General features: G+C 41.1%; 1 protein-coding gene across 1 annotated transcript; it reads left to right on the top strand.

Moving 5' to 3' along the window:
- Positions 1-288: 288 nt before the first annotated feature.
- On the top strand, positions 289-14,069 carry slc2a15a (solute carrier family 2 member 15a). Its single transcript, XM_044045183.1, has 12 exons — positions 289-662; positions 1,374-1,472; positions 4,713-4,873; positions 7,530-7,654; positions 8,023-8,168; positions 8,821-8,953; positions 10,069-10,256; positions 11,416-11,526; positions 12,045-12,146; positions 12,295-12,370; positions 13,290-13,417; positions 13,722-14,069. Exons 1-12 carry the CDS (start codon positions 624-626, stop codon positions 13,971-13,973), a joined length of 1,560 nt encoding a protein of 519 aa, XP_043901118.1. The 5' UTR covers positions 289-623; the 3' UTR covers positions 13,974-14,069.
- Positions 14,070-14,391: the final 322 nt, after the last annotated feature.

The raw sequence follows: 14,391 nt of genomic DNA on the forward strand, positions 1-14,391 counted from the left end.
AAAACTTTTGATAAAGATTGAAAACGTTTACATTATGTTTTAGTAGTTAGTCCTGAGGGCCTACAATAAAAAAGGCTTTTAAATGTCAGCATTGTGAGGAGACAACAGCAGAGCCCTGTTGCATCCCTCTGTGTACAGCGAGTCAATTCTTTCATCTGTTGGTAAATACTCTGCAAACACCAACTGAAAAACTGTATCAGGGGTTAACAGCTTACCAAAAATAACCAGGAAGTGGCCGTGCATACAGTCAGATGGATTATGCTCAGATCCAGTGTAATATCTGATCCTGTTCTCTTTTAGATTAGGGCTGAAATCCCTCAGACGTGTGTGCGCGTGTAAATGCAGCACATGTATGTCCTCTTTACTGTCCCTTCCTTTTTTTAAATTCAGTTAAAGCTAATTGCTTCCAGCAGGCTTTTCTCTCGGTCCGTCACGCTGCTCTCATCATGTGATGACACTGTGTGGGTTTGTTATCGGGAGCCTGTGGGCTGCTGCCTGACCAGCTGCACATGAGTTAACCTGTCTTCGGAAGTCTTCTGCAGTAGCCATGAGCTCCTTTAGCGTGTAGAGACTCAACCCTTTTTGCTGCTTGGTGTTTGGGTCAACCTGACGACATTTCCCAAATGGCTGAAGAGGTTTTAATTCCGGGGAAAAACAATGCAGTAAGTTGATACTGACTGACTATTGTTTCAGAATAGCATTTACTACCAACTTTCAGATTTGTAGCCTCGAGTGCAAAAATTGTGTCATCAAAATGAGCTACTTTTAAATAATTCTCAAAAACAGCAACACTTAAATAGATTCTAAATATGAGGTGTTAAGTTCTTCTATACAATCATTTAGATTTGAATTGTAAATAGTCTGTGTTTATGTAACTGCACTCATGCACTGCCTATGAGATAATATCAGTAATATTATTCCTTACCTGTCTGGCAGAATGACTGAGGTATGTACTGTAATTCAGCCTTTGTGACAGCCAATATATGCTTCATATCACACCTGGGCCATCCACTGTGTTCTTGAGTAGTACTATAGTAGTAATAGGTAGTAATAGTACCCCTTGTCCTTCTTTCAGGTTTGTCACTTTCACAAACAGACAACTCGTGAGACTAGGATGAAAGAAGGAAGGGGCTGGACTTATTCACAGATATTTTTAATTTGTAACAAACTGAACTGAGACACCACAGAGTTTTAACACATGTTTGCTTAATATAACTATTACTAACTAAGTCATCAAACTGTATTACTGCATACAAAGTATCTAGTGTGTACAAGTATTTGTACCTACACCTAGTCTGAGACTGGAGTATTCATTAGTCATTTATTTTATTGAAGCTAGTACAATGAACACACCTGTTTCCCTCTGTCTGCAGCACCTCACCAGCTCTCTGTTGGCTGTAGCATTCCTTACATCCTTCGGTAGCTCCATGCTTTATGGCTACAATCTGGCTGTGGTCAACTCTCCTGCAGTGGTAAGATCACACACACACACACACACACACACACAGGAGGAGGCAGGGAGGGAGGGAGGGAGGTCGTCTAACAGAAAGTCAAGTTTGATCTCTGGTCCTTTTAGTCTATGTGCCAAAATGTTCAAATGTTCTTAAAGAATACATAGAACACCAAAAATGCTCCTGCCTACAGTACCAGCTGTGTGTGTGTGTGTGTGTGTGTTTATTATTTTAGAAAAATGTAAGTATTATCACCTTGATAAAATGATTATAATCAAAACCCCCAACTCACCGTTGTCACGACCCTTTAACCTCCATGTGGGTGTCGTTTAAGCCCTCTACTATTTGACCTGACCATAGAGCCATTGTGACGCAGTTCGTAGTTGAAGAATATCTCTGGTATTTGGAGGAATGGAGAGGAACGTAGATTGAATGACTTTATTCCTCCCCCAGGGGGGAAACACACATTCACAACAACTCAGTTAAGAGAATAAAAATAAAATAAAATAAAATAAAATAAAATAAAATAAAATAAAATAAAATAAAATAAAACAAAATAAAGTAAAATAAAATATAACAAAATAAAGTAAAATAAAATAAAATAAAATAAAATAAAATAAAACAAAATAAAATAAAATAAAATAAAATAAAATAAAACAAAATAAAGTAAAATAAAATAAAATAAAATAAAATAAAACAAAATAAAACAAAATAAAATAAAATAAAATAAAATAAAATAAAATGGAAGTCTCCAAAAGCCTAAAATGGCGGTATGGCGCTGCCGTTTTTATTATTGGGCAGTCAACATTCACTGTCTTGCATATTGTTCATATGTTCATAATCGATCTGACTGCCCTTCATTGGTGATGGAGCTCAAGTAACTTCACTGCACATGTTCTATGGGCCACAGAAATAAACCCACAATTCAGAAACCTTTTCAGCGTATGCACTTGGCGACGTCGCCAAAGGGGTGGTGCTCTATCCAGTTCTTTCATCCATGAAACAGAGTCGTGGTAACGTGGCTGCGTATCACTTCTGATGCCGCTTTCCTATTGCAATCTGATCACAGAAAACACATTTTAATAATCAGGTGTAATGGGGGCCACACACACTCATTCGTGCTGTTCTCTCTCCCTCTAGCTTGACCACATGCACACACACACACCTTTCTCTCACTATGAACACTCATTCATGCTAATGCATAAAATAATACTCTTGTATACTGTGTGAAACCTTAGTAAAAAACCACCACCCTCAATATTCTTTATTAATGTCTTTGATTTAAAAGTATACTTGTGTATGCAGTGAGAGTGTATGTGTGAGTATTGTGACCTTTGGGGCTAAAAAACTGTCAAAATGAATGGAAGTTAATGCGAGTCCTTCAGTCTGCTGTGTATGTACAGTATGTGTGTGTGTGTGTGTGTGAGCGAGGGATGGATGGAAAGAGAGGGAGGGAGAGAGGGGGAGGGGCTGCTTGTTGTGAGGAATGTGAAATGCCTGTCGTACAGGATTATATTAGATTCTATTAGAAGGAATGCAGCTTCAGTGGCGGCGAGTTAACGGTGCAGCATATTTAGTTGGGTGGGAGATGATATTTTAATAGTGATACTGGAATTTGATTTAGCAGACTAACTGCTCCAAACCACTCAAGAAGACACACTTTACTGCCCCTGTCCTGTTTAGTGCACAAGGACAGAAGGATGGAGAATGCTGTCTAATTCAGCCCTAAAACCAAAAGAAAAACGTCTTCTTTACCTTGTGAAGTCAGTGTTTATTTTAAGTAATTCACACAAGTGTATCTGTTATTATTGACTTCAGGAAATGTGTAGATATCAGTAGAAGTCATTGCAACAATATGTTATTCATTAGTTTTACCCTCACTGATATGACACCATACAGCAGTGATCATCTCTGCTGTTTTACTACATTTTGCCATGTGTGGCTCTAATTTGTATTTAAAAATACATAGAGATTGTTTATATTAATTCCTTAACTTCTTACACTAAAGACAAAACAAACAAAGTGTATGTGTCTCTTTTTTTCTGTCCTGCTCCAGAATGAATGACCAACCAATCAGATGATCTAATACTACTTTGTTACTATTTCATATAAAACCTACTTTTAACTGAGGGAAGGTCACATGCACAGACACCACTGGTTGAGTAAGAGTCCGTATCTGTTCGCTGCAGTTGGGGGAAAATGCTACTCGACCAACTCATGCCATCACATGAGAAACTGATTAGGAGAGGAAGGCCAAAAAAGAGCGAAGATTTGGTTACGCTGAGCTATAAATGTCAACGTTAGTGCCGGAACGACTGATAATACCATGTGATAAGTGTGTGTAACAAAATGCTTTGATGACAGGTTTATTTTTTCTTTACACTCAGTAAATAAAAAGTAAGTTAAGGAAGTGACTGCAAATATTCACACAGACCACATTGTTAGGGAGTGTTTACCTGAAACTTCCTTTATTCTCCCTTACCCTTACCCTAACCCCTTACCCTAACTGACTGAAGAAGGCTATAATAGTAATCTCTCAAACTAACTCCAAAGATAAAAATGAACCAATCTCACATGAAGGAGAAGATAGGAATCATCTAAAATCATTTATATACACAGCAATAAATCAACTAAACACACATTCAGTAAACAAACGCCTTCCAGCTGGGTGCTATGAAACAAGCAGAACAATAATGCCGTCCAGGTTCCATATAGAGAGGAGGAAAAAGGAGAGGTAAAAAAAGAAATAAAGACATTTAAAAGAACTAAAATGTTGACCTTATTTGTTAGGTCTTGATACATCTTGGCTATGATTATAAAATCATTAAGTAGTAGCAAAACTTCAAACAAAAATAAATCATAAATCATCCGAGCACTCTACTTTTATCTTTACAAATGGACTTTACTTATTTCTGTGTTCATTCATTGTTTTGACTTTATTGCTAAATCAAATCAATAAGTTAAAATCCCAAAGCCGCAACAGCACACCGACCCATGACCCATGTGGGTCTATACAAGTATAAGAACACTTAGCAACATGTTTTCCTTTGCAGTGACAGTGAGTCCATGATGCAATGAAAAACTTGATATTAAGAAACCTTAAAGTTCTTTATTGACGGAGCTTTTTATGGCTGCACAGCTTCGACGTTATTCAATCGTACCTGTGTTCTCTGAGTTGTCTTTCATTCATACACATTTGTTTGTTTGTGTTCACTCTGTCACGTCTCCTCACCTCTTATCCACCTTGTTTCAAACCCTCAGTATATTAAGGACTTCTACAACAAGACAGTGCTGCATCGAAATGGAACAGGGCTCAGTGGGGAGACGCTGACCATCATGTACTCTCTCACCGTGTCTGTCTTTGCTATTGGAGGTCTGCTGGGCTCCCTCATAGTGGGTATGCTGGTCACTCGCTTTGGCAGGTGAGAAACAAGTTTGCTTACAATATATTATTTACCTTATACCTTAAGAATGACAGTCTGTTGGTTTATACTGTCTCACACAATCAAGGTTTTTATTTGCATTTGTGCTTAAACAGACAGTCCAGGCACATTGGAAATCTTGTGCGGGTTCTACGAGTCAGTTGTAGGAGACAGAAATACACTTCAGTCAGTCAGTCAGTCATCATCTAACCGCTTTATCCTCCACCAGAGGGTCGCGGGGGGTGCTGTGCCAATCTCAGCTACATCGGGCGATAGGCGGGGTACACCCTGGACAGTTCGCCAGTCCATCGCAGGGCCACACACACAGATAGAGACAAACAACCATTCACTCTCACACTCACTCCTATGGTCAATTTAGAGTGTCCTATAATTTACCTAATCCCCACATTGCATGTTTTTGGACTGTGGGAGGAAGCCGGAGAACCCGGAGAGAACCCACGCACACACGGGGAGAACATGCAAACTCCATGCAGAAAGGCCCTTGTTCCAACCGGGGCTCGAACCCGGGTCTTCTCGCTGCAAGGCGAGAGTGCTAACCACTACACCACCGTGTGACCCACACACTTAAGTATAAATATAAAAGTATAAAAGTAGACCTCAAATTAAAGTCTATACAGAGTAAAATGTAGATGTGGAGAAATAAAAAATCTGAAAAAAACTGAACTCTTTTACATTAACAATCATACTCACTCACAGTACTCTCATGTATATGGGAGAGTATGACTGTGTTTGTATGAACTTGTATTAGCAAATGTGTGAAACAGTTTAAATTATGGCTACCATTCACTACACTTCACATTCACACATGCTGTCAGGAGCACCTTGGGGTCAAGTGTCCTGGCATACATGTAGACTACTCTGGGGATCAAACCCTGACCTTCCAGTAAGAGGATAATCCGCTCTACCATTGAGCTACCGAGTTACTGTATATTTTTATTAAAACTTAGTTTCCACTGTTCCTGGTATAGTTTATTGTAATCAATTATAATGGAGCATTTCTCTGGTTGCTAACGCTGTTTATTACATGCCTTTAATGTGGCTATACACTATTCAAATAAGTCTTGATGTACTTGTGGAAGCGAGAAGACCCGGGTTCAAGCCCCGGTTGGAACAAGGGCCTTTCTGCATGGAGTTTGCATGTTCTCCCCGTGTGTGCGTGGGTTCTCTCCGGGTTCTCCGGCTTCCTCCCACAGTCCAAACACTGGCGAACTGTCTAGGGTGTACCCCGCCTATCGCCCGATGTAGCTGGGATTGGCACAGCACCCCCCGCGACCCTCTGGTGGAGGATAAAGCGGTTAGATGATGACTGACTGACTGACTTTGTGTAACAGTGGTTCCATTTTGAATTGGTTTAATATAAGCATGGTGATGTGTGACTCATTTCTGCCACTGCTCCTCATGGTACTAATGCTTTGAAGGAATCACTGCTGAACAGCCCTTTACACCCATGAGGTACTCAAAGTACTTTACATAAAATTATAAAACATACCATAAAATAGCAGAAATAAAACACTCAATACAGTTCAATTCAATTCAATTTTATTTATGTAGCGCCAAATTATAACACATTATCTCAAGGCTCTGTACATGGACAACATCGTGGAGAGCAGAGAAACCCAACAGTTCACACACTTTTCAGAGAAGAAGAAATCTCTGACACAACCAGACTCACAGATGTGCAGATCTGCCTCGACTGGTTGGGGTGAAAGGAAAAATGGAGAGACAGAGGAGAGGTGGGGGACAGAAATGTCATTTATATCATTTATATAAGCAGCAGCAGAGATTGTTGATAAGAAATTATACCAATATCAACTGTCGCTGGGAGCTGGTTCCACAGGAGCTCATACATACAGCATAACAATGAAAGTGTATGTTGTGCTTTCAAATAATGTTTCCTAAAGGAAGTATATACAAGGTAAACAGTATAGGCCCAAGCACTGAGCCCTGTGGAACTCCAGAATTAACTTTTGTTTGAAGTGAGGCTTTATCGTTAACATGAACAACCTGGAATCTATCAGATTTAAACCAGCAGAGGGCAGCACCTGTGATCCCAAGTGTCTGCTCCAGTCTCTGCAATAGAATATCATCATCAGTGTTGTCAAATGCAGCACTAAGATGTATAGATCAAAAAATAATTAGAAATTTTAGTATAAGAGCAGAAGTAAATTGTCAGTATGCTAATATGTATTAAAAGCCAATTTATGGTCGGATGGGGCGAGAATAACCCACTCTTCCTGTGCATAGCAAATCTGTTCAACACCACAGGGCATGCAGACAACCACACTTTTACTGACTGTAACTTTTACTTTACTACTTTACTACATTTTAAAACTTACTTTATTTTTAGACCTAAGTCAAATTCACTGCTACTTTTACATGAGTAGAAAATCAGAAGTGAAAGTCTTCCTCCTTCCCCTGTTTGTCCACCAGAGTGCAGCAGTACAATTTTAACCCCTTTTCTCAATGTCGGTAACAATATCAGTTCATCATCACTGTTTCATAAAAACACTGCTGTGTGATTCATTTTTTTGCATTTTTCAGTTACGATGTATGATGACATCTTATGCTGTCCATGCTGTCCATGTTTCATAAACCTCTGGTTCATAGTGTGTGTGTGTGTGTGTGTGATTTTCAGGAAAGGGACGGTGGTTAAAACAACAGTGCTGGTGTTTATTGCTGGCTCACTCATGGGCTTCAGCAGGATTTGTGGTTCACCTGAAATGGTCATCATAGGCCGCTTCATCACAGGGATTCACTCAGGTAACACACAGGTTTGACTTTTTCATTCATTTTTACAGCACAAACAAACTATTATCCCTAACCTTAACCATGACCAGTTAATGCCCGGCCCAACCTTTAAAATTAACCACAGTTCAAATCGTATCCCTAAAATGAAGCAGTTCCTCAGAGGTTCTGTCTCATGAGGGCCCGGTTTTGGTCTCCATAAGGACGTCCGGTCCTGACAAGATCAGTGTTTATGACAGAAAATGTCCCCAAGAGGTAATAAAGACAAGATCACACACACACTATTTGATGGATTGTGTTCAACATTCACCAACCTCCATAACTACTACTTTGACCACATAGTTGAATTGATGATTTGATCTTCTCTGCTTTTGGTACTTTAGGCATCTCTCTAAGTGTCGTGCCCATGTATCTGGGTGAGATTGCACCGAAGAACCTGAGGGGCTTCTTGGGTCTAGTGCCAAGTATTTTTATTGGCACTGGAGTCTTTGCCGCCCAAATCCTCGGCCTACATGAGCTTCTAGGAAAGGTATTTAAACACTGCTTTCTAATGAGCTTGGGTGTACGTATGATGACGATGTGGACAAAAAGACTGGAAACAAGGAATGTTATAAAATCATTTACAGGTGAACTTTGATGCACCTTATATTCACAACAAGCAAGTGAATAAATAAGAAGAAGCAGAAAACGTTCTCATACCTGAAGGTGTGAGTCAGGTGGAGTCAGCATGTGATGATGATGATGAACCAGTGCTCAGTCATTTTACTGAAGAAAAAGAAAAGTAACAACTGAGTTCACGTGGCAGCTGCTCGTCTTTGACACAGGGGAAGCTCATTTCACTTCCACTTATTTATACATAAATTCTGCCCTTCGCTCTTTCGCTACCCCCTTTGTTGGTGCCCACCCAATGGTCCACTGACTCCCAGAGATGCTAAGCTTCCCTGGAAGTGTCGATAGCTCAGTGGTGGAGCGATTTGTCGGCTCTGAACTTTCTGCACTTTTAGTGTTGAAATACCACAATACATACAGTATCTGCTGAGTACAAACAACACACAATATCCATCATTTAATCCATCACTATCCATCATTGAAGTTGTTGTCATGTTGGTTCGACCTGCTTTATTAACAAGAGTCATATTCTCACCATGTATGTGATTCTAATTGTGCTGGAACTATTACAGGAGGAGCACTGGCCTCTCTTTCTTTCAATAGTTGTGGTTCCCACCTTCATCCAGCTGATGCTGTTGCCATGGTTTCCAGAGAGCCCCAGGTATCTGCTGATTGAGAAACACAACGTCCATGCCACCATCACAGGTGAGTGCTGGGCACACTGGCTGTAAGATTTTGAAAAAGATGTCCATTTAAATGAACGACAAATGATGCAAAAACAAAAACACACAAATCCCAGGCCTGCGGGGGCGCTGTCGTGCAGCTGTGCGACCGACCAGCTATTCTGACCCTTGGGGACTACTTAATTCTTACTTAATTAAAGAGGCCTGTTCATGTTGAATAAGGGGATAACCGTGCAGTTTTTATGATCAGTGTTTTAATACGGCAGTAGTGACATTTTGTTTGACATTCAGCTTGTTTCTCCTTCTGCATGGGTTTTGGGTCATTACAGTATGTTGACCCTTTAAGCCACAGTACACACATCTGTCTATTGACCTTTAACTTGTTTCATTAGAATCAGGAAGACACAAACTATCTCTGGAATAGTCTGCTCTCCACTTGCTCAGTACAATAACATGACTCCTGCCAACTGCACTTTCAAGTAGCAATGGCTCTGTCAGTCAGTCATCATCTAACCGCTTTATCCTCCACCAGAGGGTCGCGGGGGGTGCTGTGCCAATCTCAGCTACATCGGGCGATAGGCGGGGTACACCCTGGACAGTTCGCCAGTCCATCGCAGGGCCACACACACAGATAGAGACAAACAACCATTCACTCTCACACTCACTCCTACGGTCAAGTTAGAGTGTCCAATTTACCTAATCCCCACATTGCATGTTTTTGGACTGTGGGAGGAAGCCGGAGAACCCGGAGAGAACCCACGCACACACGGGGAGAACATGCAAACTCCATGCAGAAAGGCCCTTGTTCCAACCGGGGCTCGAACCCGGGTCTTCTCGCTGCAAGGCGAGAGTGCTAACCACTACACCCGCAATGGCTCTGTGTTTATATGAAATAATGTTGAATAATGCTGAAGACTGGCTGAGGGTTATGAATTTCTCTCACATCAAGGTAGGCTAGATAATCAAATAAGAGTACAGTACCTCCAAAATCTGATGAAACAACAAAACATATCAATAAATGAATTCATTACTTTATAATAGAGACTAGATCATTAATGAGAAGCTGGTGTAAATGTCTTATATATAGTCTTTCATGTGCACTGTTGGATCTCTCTGGTCTCTGCCCTTGTCTCTCAGCTCTGAAGAAGTACAGAGCCAAATGTAACATCCAAGCTGAGATCGAAGAGATGCAGGAGGAGCAGCGTTCCCTGTCATCAGTGCAGACACTGTCCGTGTGGAAGCTGTTGCTGGACCACTCAGTCCGCTGGCAAGTGCTCAGTGTGGTGGTTATCAACATTGGCATGCAGCTGTCTGGCATTGATGCGGTAAGGACATGCATGGTTTTCCCATCTCTGTAAAATGTTGGCTTCAAGTTCAATCAACACTATGAGTATGCCATATAGTGTAGCAGTACTGGCTACACCGTAGTATACGCACATGTAGACTGATCTTGAATCTTTTACCTGACTGAATATAAAGCAGGTTTTCTGGTTGCTTCTGTTGGGTTTGATGAGTAGTTTAGATGGTTCAGCAACGTGACCTCCTGAAAGACCTTGCTGTGTGACCCTCTGTTGATGATGAGGATGATTTCATTGTATCGCACACTTTACACTTCCTACTTCCCCCCAAACCCTTACACTGAAAATCATGGGAATGTCTGTGGCGGTACTGACATGTATTTATTTGTAGTTTTTCTTCTGTAGCCACAGGTCTAAATATGTCTTATGTTGTAGCAGTGATAAATGCATAGCTGACATACAAACAACCATTCACTCTCACATTCACATCTACGGTTAATTTAGTGTCCAATTTGCCCCCAATTCTACATGTTTTTAGACTGTGGGAGGAAACCTGAAGGACCTGGAGTTGACCCGCACGCACACATGGGGAGAAAATGCAAACTCCATGTAGAGAGGCTCTTGTTGGAGTTGCAGTTACGGCGCGGTGCTGGGCAGACGTGTCCTCAAACAACCAAACAACCACAAATAACCGCGTACAGCCAGAGATGCTTGAAGGCGTGATTGACAGTCGATCAGAGCAGTCGCACACAGTGATGAGTGCTTTCCTCGTGCTTTCATGAGGATTCATAAGGATCACCTCTCGCTCAGCTCCCTCTCCATATCTGACCCTTGCAGAAACCGTGTGGGCTGCAATCACTTTCACTCAAAACACAAAGGTCTTGTGTGTGAAAGGGACAAGAGTAGGGTTTGTTGCCATGTGGCAATGATAATGTAGACAACATAGACAGGTGATGATGAAATGGATTTGGATCATGTGACCACTCTCTTCATATTGAAGTGAAACAAATCGGATTAAAACATTGGATCAACACGAACAATCTGATTATAATGAAAATGTTGCGACAAATATTTTCATTAAGAACCACTACAGTAATACTACTGTCACACTAATACTGACATCAACATTGTTTCTCATGGTAGAGTAAAGTCTGATCAAACACTTCCATTTGCTTCCTGTCCACAGATCTGGTTTTACACCAATGACATCTTTGAAAATGCAGGTATCCCAGTTCCAGAGATCCCGTACACCACAGCAGGAACAGGGATCATAGAGATCATCGCTGGACTCGTTGGGGTAAACTTCCTCATTTTTATGATACATGAATCATAAGAAGAGACCAGCTTGACTTGCTTGTGTCCAGTGAGGTGAAGAACAATAGTGGCAGCTCGTGGGAGGTCACGAGGACACATCGTGCATTATCTGCAATGCTTGCAGATCTCTGTGTTTACTTACTTTAAGAGCTTTGGTATAATGGAGGAACTTGTCATCAGTGCATACGGAGCGCCTTTAGAGACAGTAAAAACCCTGAAGCAAGAAAGATAGACGACCAAGATAGACCTGCAGCCATAGCTTCTATGAGCTCACTTCATAAACCAACATTATGAAGATGCTGATTTATCTAATCTGGGTTAAATGACAGGCCACTGGGAAACTTCCTGTAGCTCCAGGCGACGCACGAGTATAAACCTGACTTGTTATTCTACTTTATGTTATGTAACAAAATAATTCCTGAAGCATGAAAACATGTGTAGTATTTGAAGTGATCACTGTGAATATAACATGTGACCTGACCTCCGTCTCTCCTCCTGCAGTGTTTCACCATAGAGAAGTTAGGCAGGAGGCCGCTTATGATTGGAGGCTTCGCCATGATGGGAATTTGCAGTGCTGGAATCACCCTGTCACTCATTCTACAGGTGTGTATGTGTGTTAATAACAACATGCTGATCCACACAGAACGCTTTGTGCTTGACGGATTGTTTCTTCTCAGTGGAGGAGAACCGTCAATGATCAGTCATTTGTGTGATTTACTGAGACTTCTTCTTTTTCTTCTTTTCTCTGAAGGTTCACTTATCATTCATGCGCTACATCAGTGTCTGCTGTGTGGTTGGCATCATCGCCGGCTTCTGTATCGGTCCAGGCGAGTTGCTCGACACTGCATGTAGAACAAGGAAAGAAAAGTTTTGCTCGCAATGAGGCAGCAAAACTTTTTTCATTTGTCATTGATTTAAAGTGATTATCATTTCAAACTTGAACCAGTTACTGAAAACATACGAGTCTTGTTACTGTTAATTTTTGTTAATTTAGTCTAGATGTGATTTAAAATGACACTGTGTAGGGATAGTATTATTAATATTATTATTATTATTATTATTATCATTTACACTGAAGTTTTTTGTGAAAAGTGATTGTCATTGTACAGGGTTAAATCTAGGTAGTTTTTTTTATTAATCCCCTTAGGGAAAGTATTCCTCTGCATTTTGACCCATCCTAGAATTAGGAGCAGTGGGCTGCCACACTGAGTAGCGCCCGGGGAGCATTGGGGGTTGGGTACCTTGCTCAGGGGTACCCCAGCCCTTTTTGGCTGGAACCAGCAACCCTCTGGTTACAAGTCAAGTTCCCTTTCCACTTGGCCACAGACTACCTTTAGTCTGTGGATCTAGAATCTAGAGTCTAGAACCTAGAGTTTCCCTCTAATGAGCCTTTCATAAGACTCACTGCTGTGAAAGATGATGCGTGGACATGAATAATATAGTCTACTCAGCAGAAATCAGATAATAACACGTCCATCACAAGCAGATAGAACTACAGGAGACATTTGATAACATAGAATTGATATAAAGACTAAGAAAATTGAGTGTTTAAGGCACACGTAAGTGTTTCTACGTCACAGTCCTCCTCTCTCTGCTTTGGTGACACAACTTTCATTTTCAGTAGTTACTCAGCAGACCTGAGGGCAGCACATTTATTTCATTACATCGCTGTAGGCTATATAGTTGATATGCTGTATGTATGCTATGAGAATAAAGCCTGATGTGTGTGCTTTGTTCATGTTTCAGCGGGCGTTCCCTTCCTCATCACAGCAGAGTTGTTTAAACAGTCCCACCGCCCGGCTGCCTACATTGTGGGAGGATCACTCAACTGGGTGTCCAACTTTACTGTGGGCTTCGTCTTCCCCTTCTTACAGGTACATGTTACTTTCACTCATTCATTTCATTTTTTGGAGAGATTTCATGCAGTCATTCCATCTTTTAGAACGTTAACATTCATTCAATAACACGTGGATGAAGTAAAGTACATTCCTTTGTCAAATACATCTCTACAACCCCCGTCGAGCACAGCTTCTTGCATGTTTTGGCTGCACACTGACGTACTGTTGAGCCTTCAGGGCCACCGTAGAATCCCAGAAAGTGCTTGTTACTGTGAGGACGTAATGATTTCTAATCTTTCACTGTTTTCTCCTTCTCCAATGACTCATGTATGCGTCACAGATGTCCGCCGGGTCTTACTGCTACTTGGTGTTTGCCACCATCTGTCTGTCTGTGGCTGTTTACGTCTACATTGTGATCCCAGAGACCAGAAACAAGACCTTTATGGAGATCAGCCGATTGTTTTCCAAGGAGGCCGTTCTCGAGACCCAGGGCCTTTTCAGCGTGGACCAGCTGAAGCTGAAGAAGATGAACGGTTATGGCGGTTTAGAACATGCTTCTCTGGAGTTAGACAGCTCCTCTTCTGTACCATAATGGAGCCTCACTTGTTTTACTGGGACGACAAAAATCACGTCACATGTCCACCTTACCTGGTCTCTGATTGAATAAAGCTGGGTTCACATTAAGGTTCCAAACTGCTGAATATGCAGGTGTGTATGAACTGCTGCTGCCTGAAACATCATTCAGATGAAAGACCCACTTTGTGTTCATACTGTAAGCGAGCGCTGATCACAGTTTAATTATACTTCTAAATATTATTGGTGGAAAAAAACAATTCAAATCAAAAGGTTTCCATTATCTGAATAAAAAAAAAGACAGAATTTGGCTCATGAACACGTCGCTAAACGTGATAAGACTCTCACCAAATTCATGCAACATGAGGATTAGGTCAATTGGTCACTCTAAATTGACCGTAAGGTGTGAATGTGAGAGTGAATGGTTGTTTGTCTCT

Source organism: Solea senegalensis, linkage group LG15 (assembly GCF_019176455.1).
Source record: "Solea senegalensis isolate Sse05_10M linkage group LG15, IFAPA_SoseM_1, whole genome shotgun sequence".
In the NCBI taxonomy this organism is placed as follows: domain Eukaryota; kingdom Metazoa; phylum Chordata; class Actinopteri; order Pleuronectiformes; family Soleidae; genus Solea; species Solea senegalensis.

Coding starts and splice junctions, on each gene's coding strand:
- slc2a15a (XM_044045183.1), top strand. CDS start 624: ATGGCTGAAGAGGTTTTAATTCCGGGGAAAAACAATGCA. Junction 7,655..8,022: donor CATCACAGGGATTCACTCAG/GTAACACACAGG, acceptor TTGGTACTTTAG/GCATCTCTCTAAGTGTCGTG. Junction 8,954..10,068: donor CGTCCATGCCACCATCACAG/GTGAGTGCTGGG, acceptor CTTGTCTCTCAG/CTCTGAAGAAGTACAGAGCC.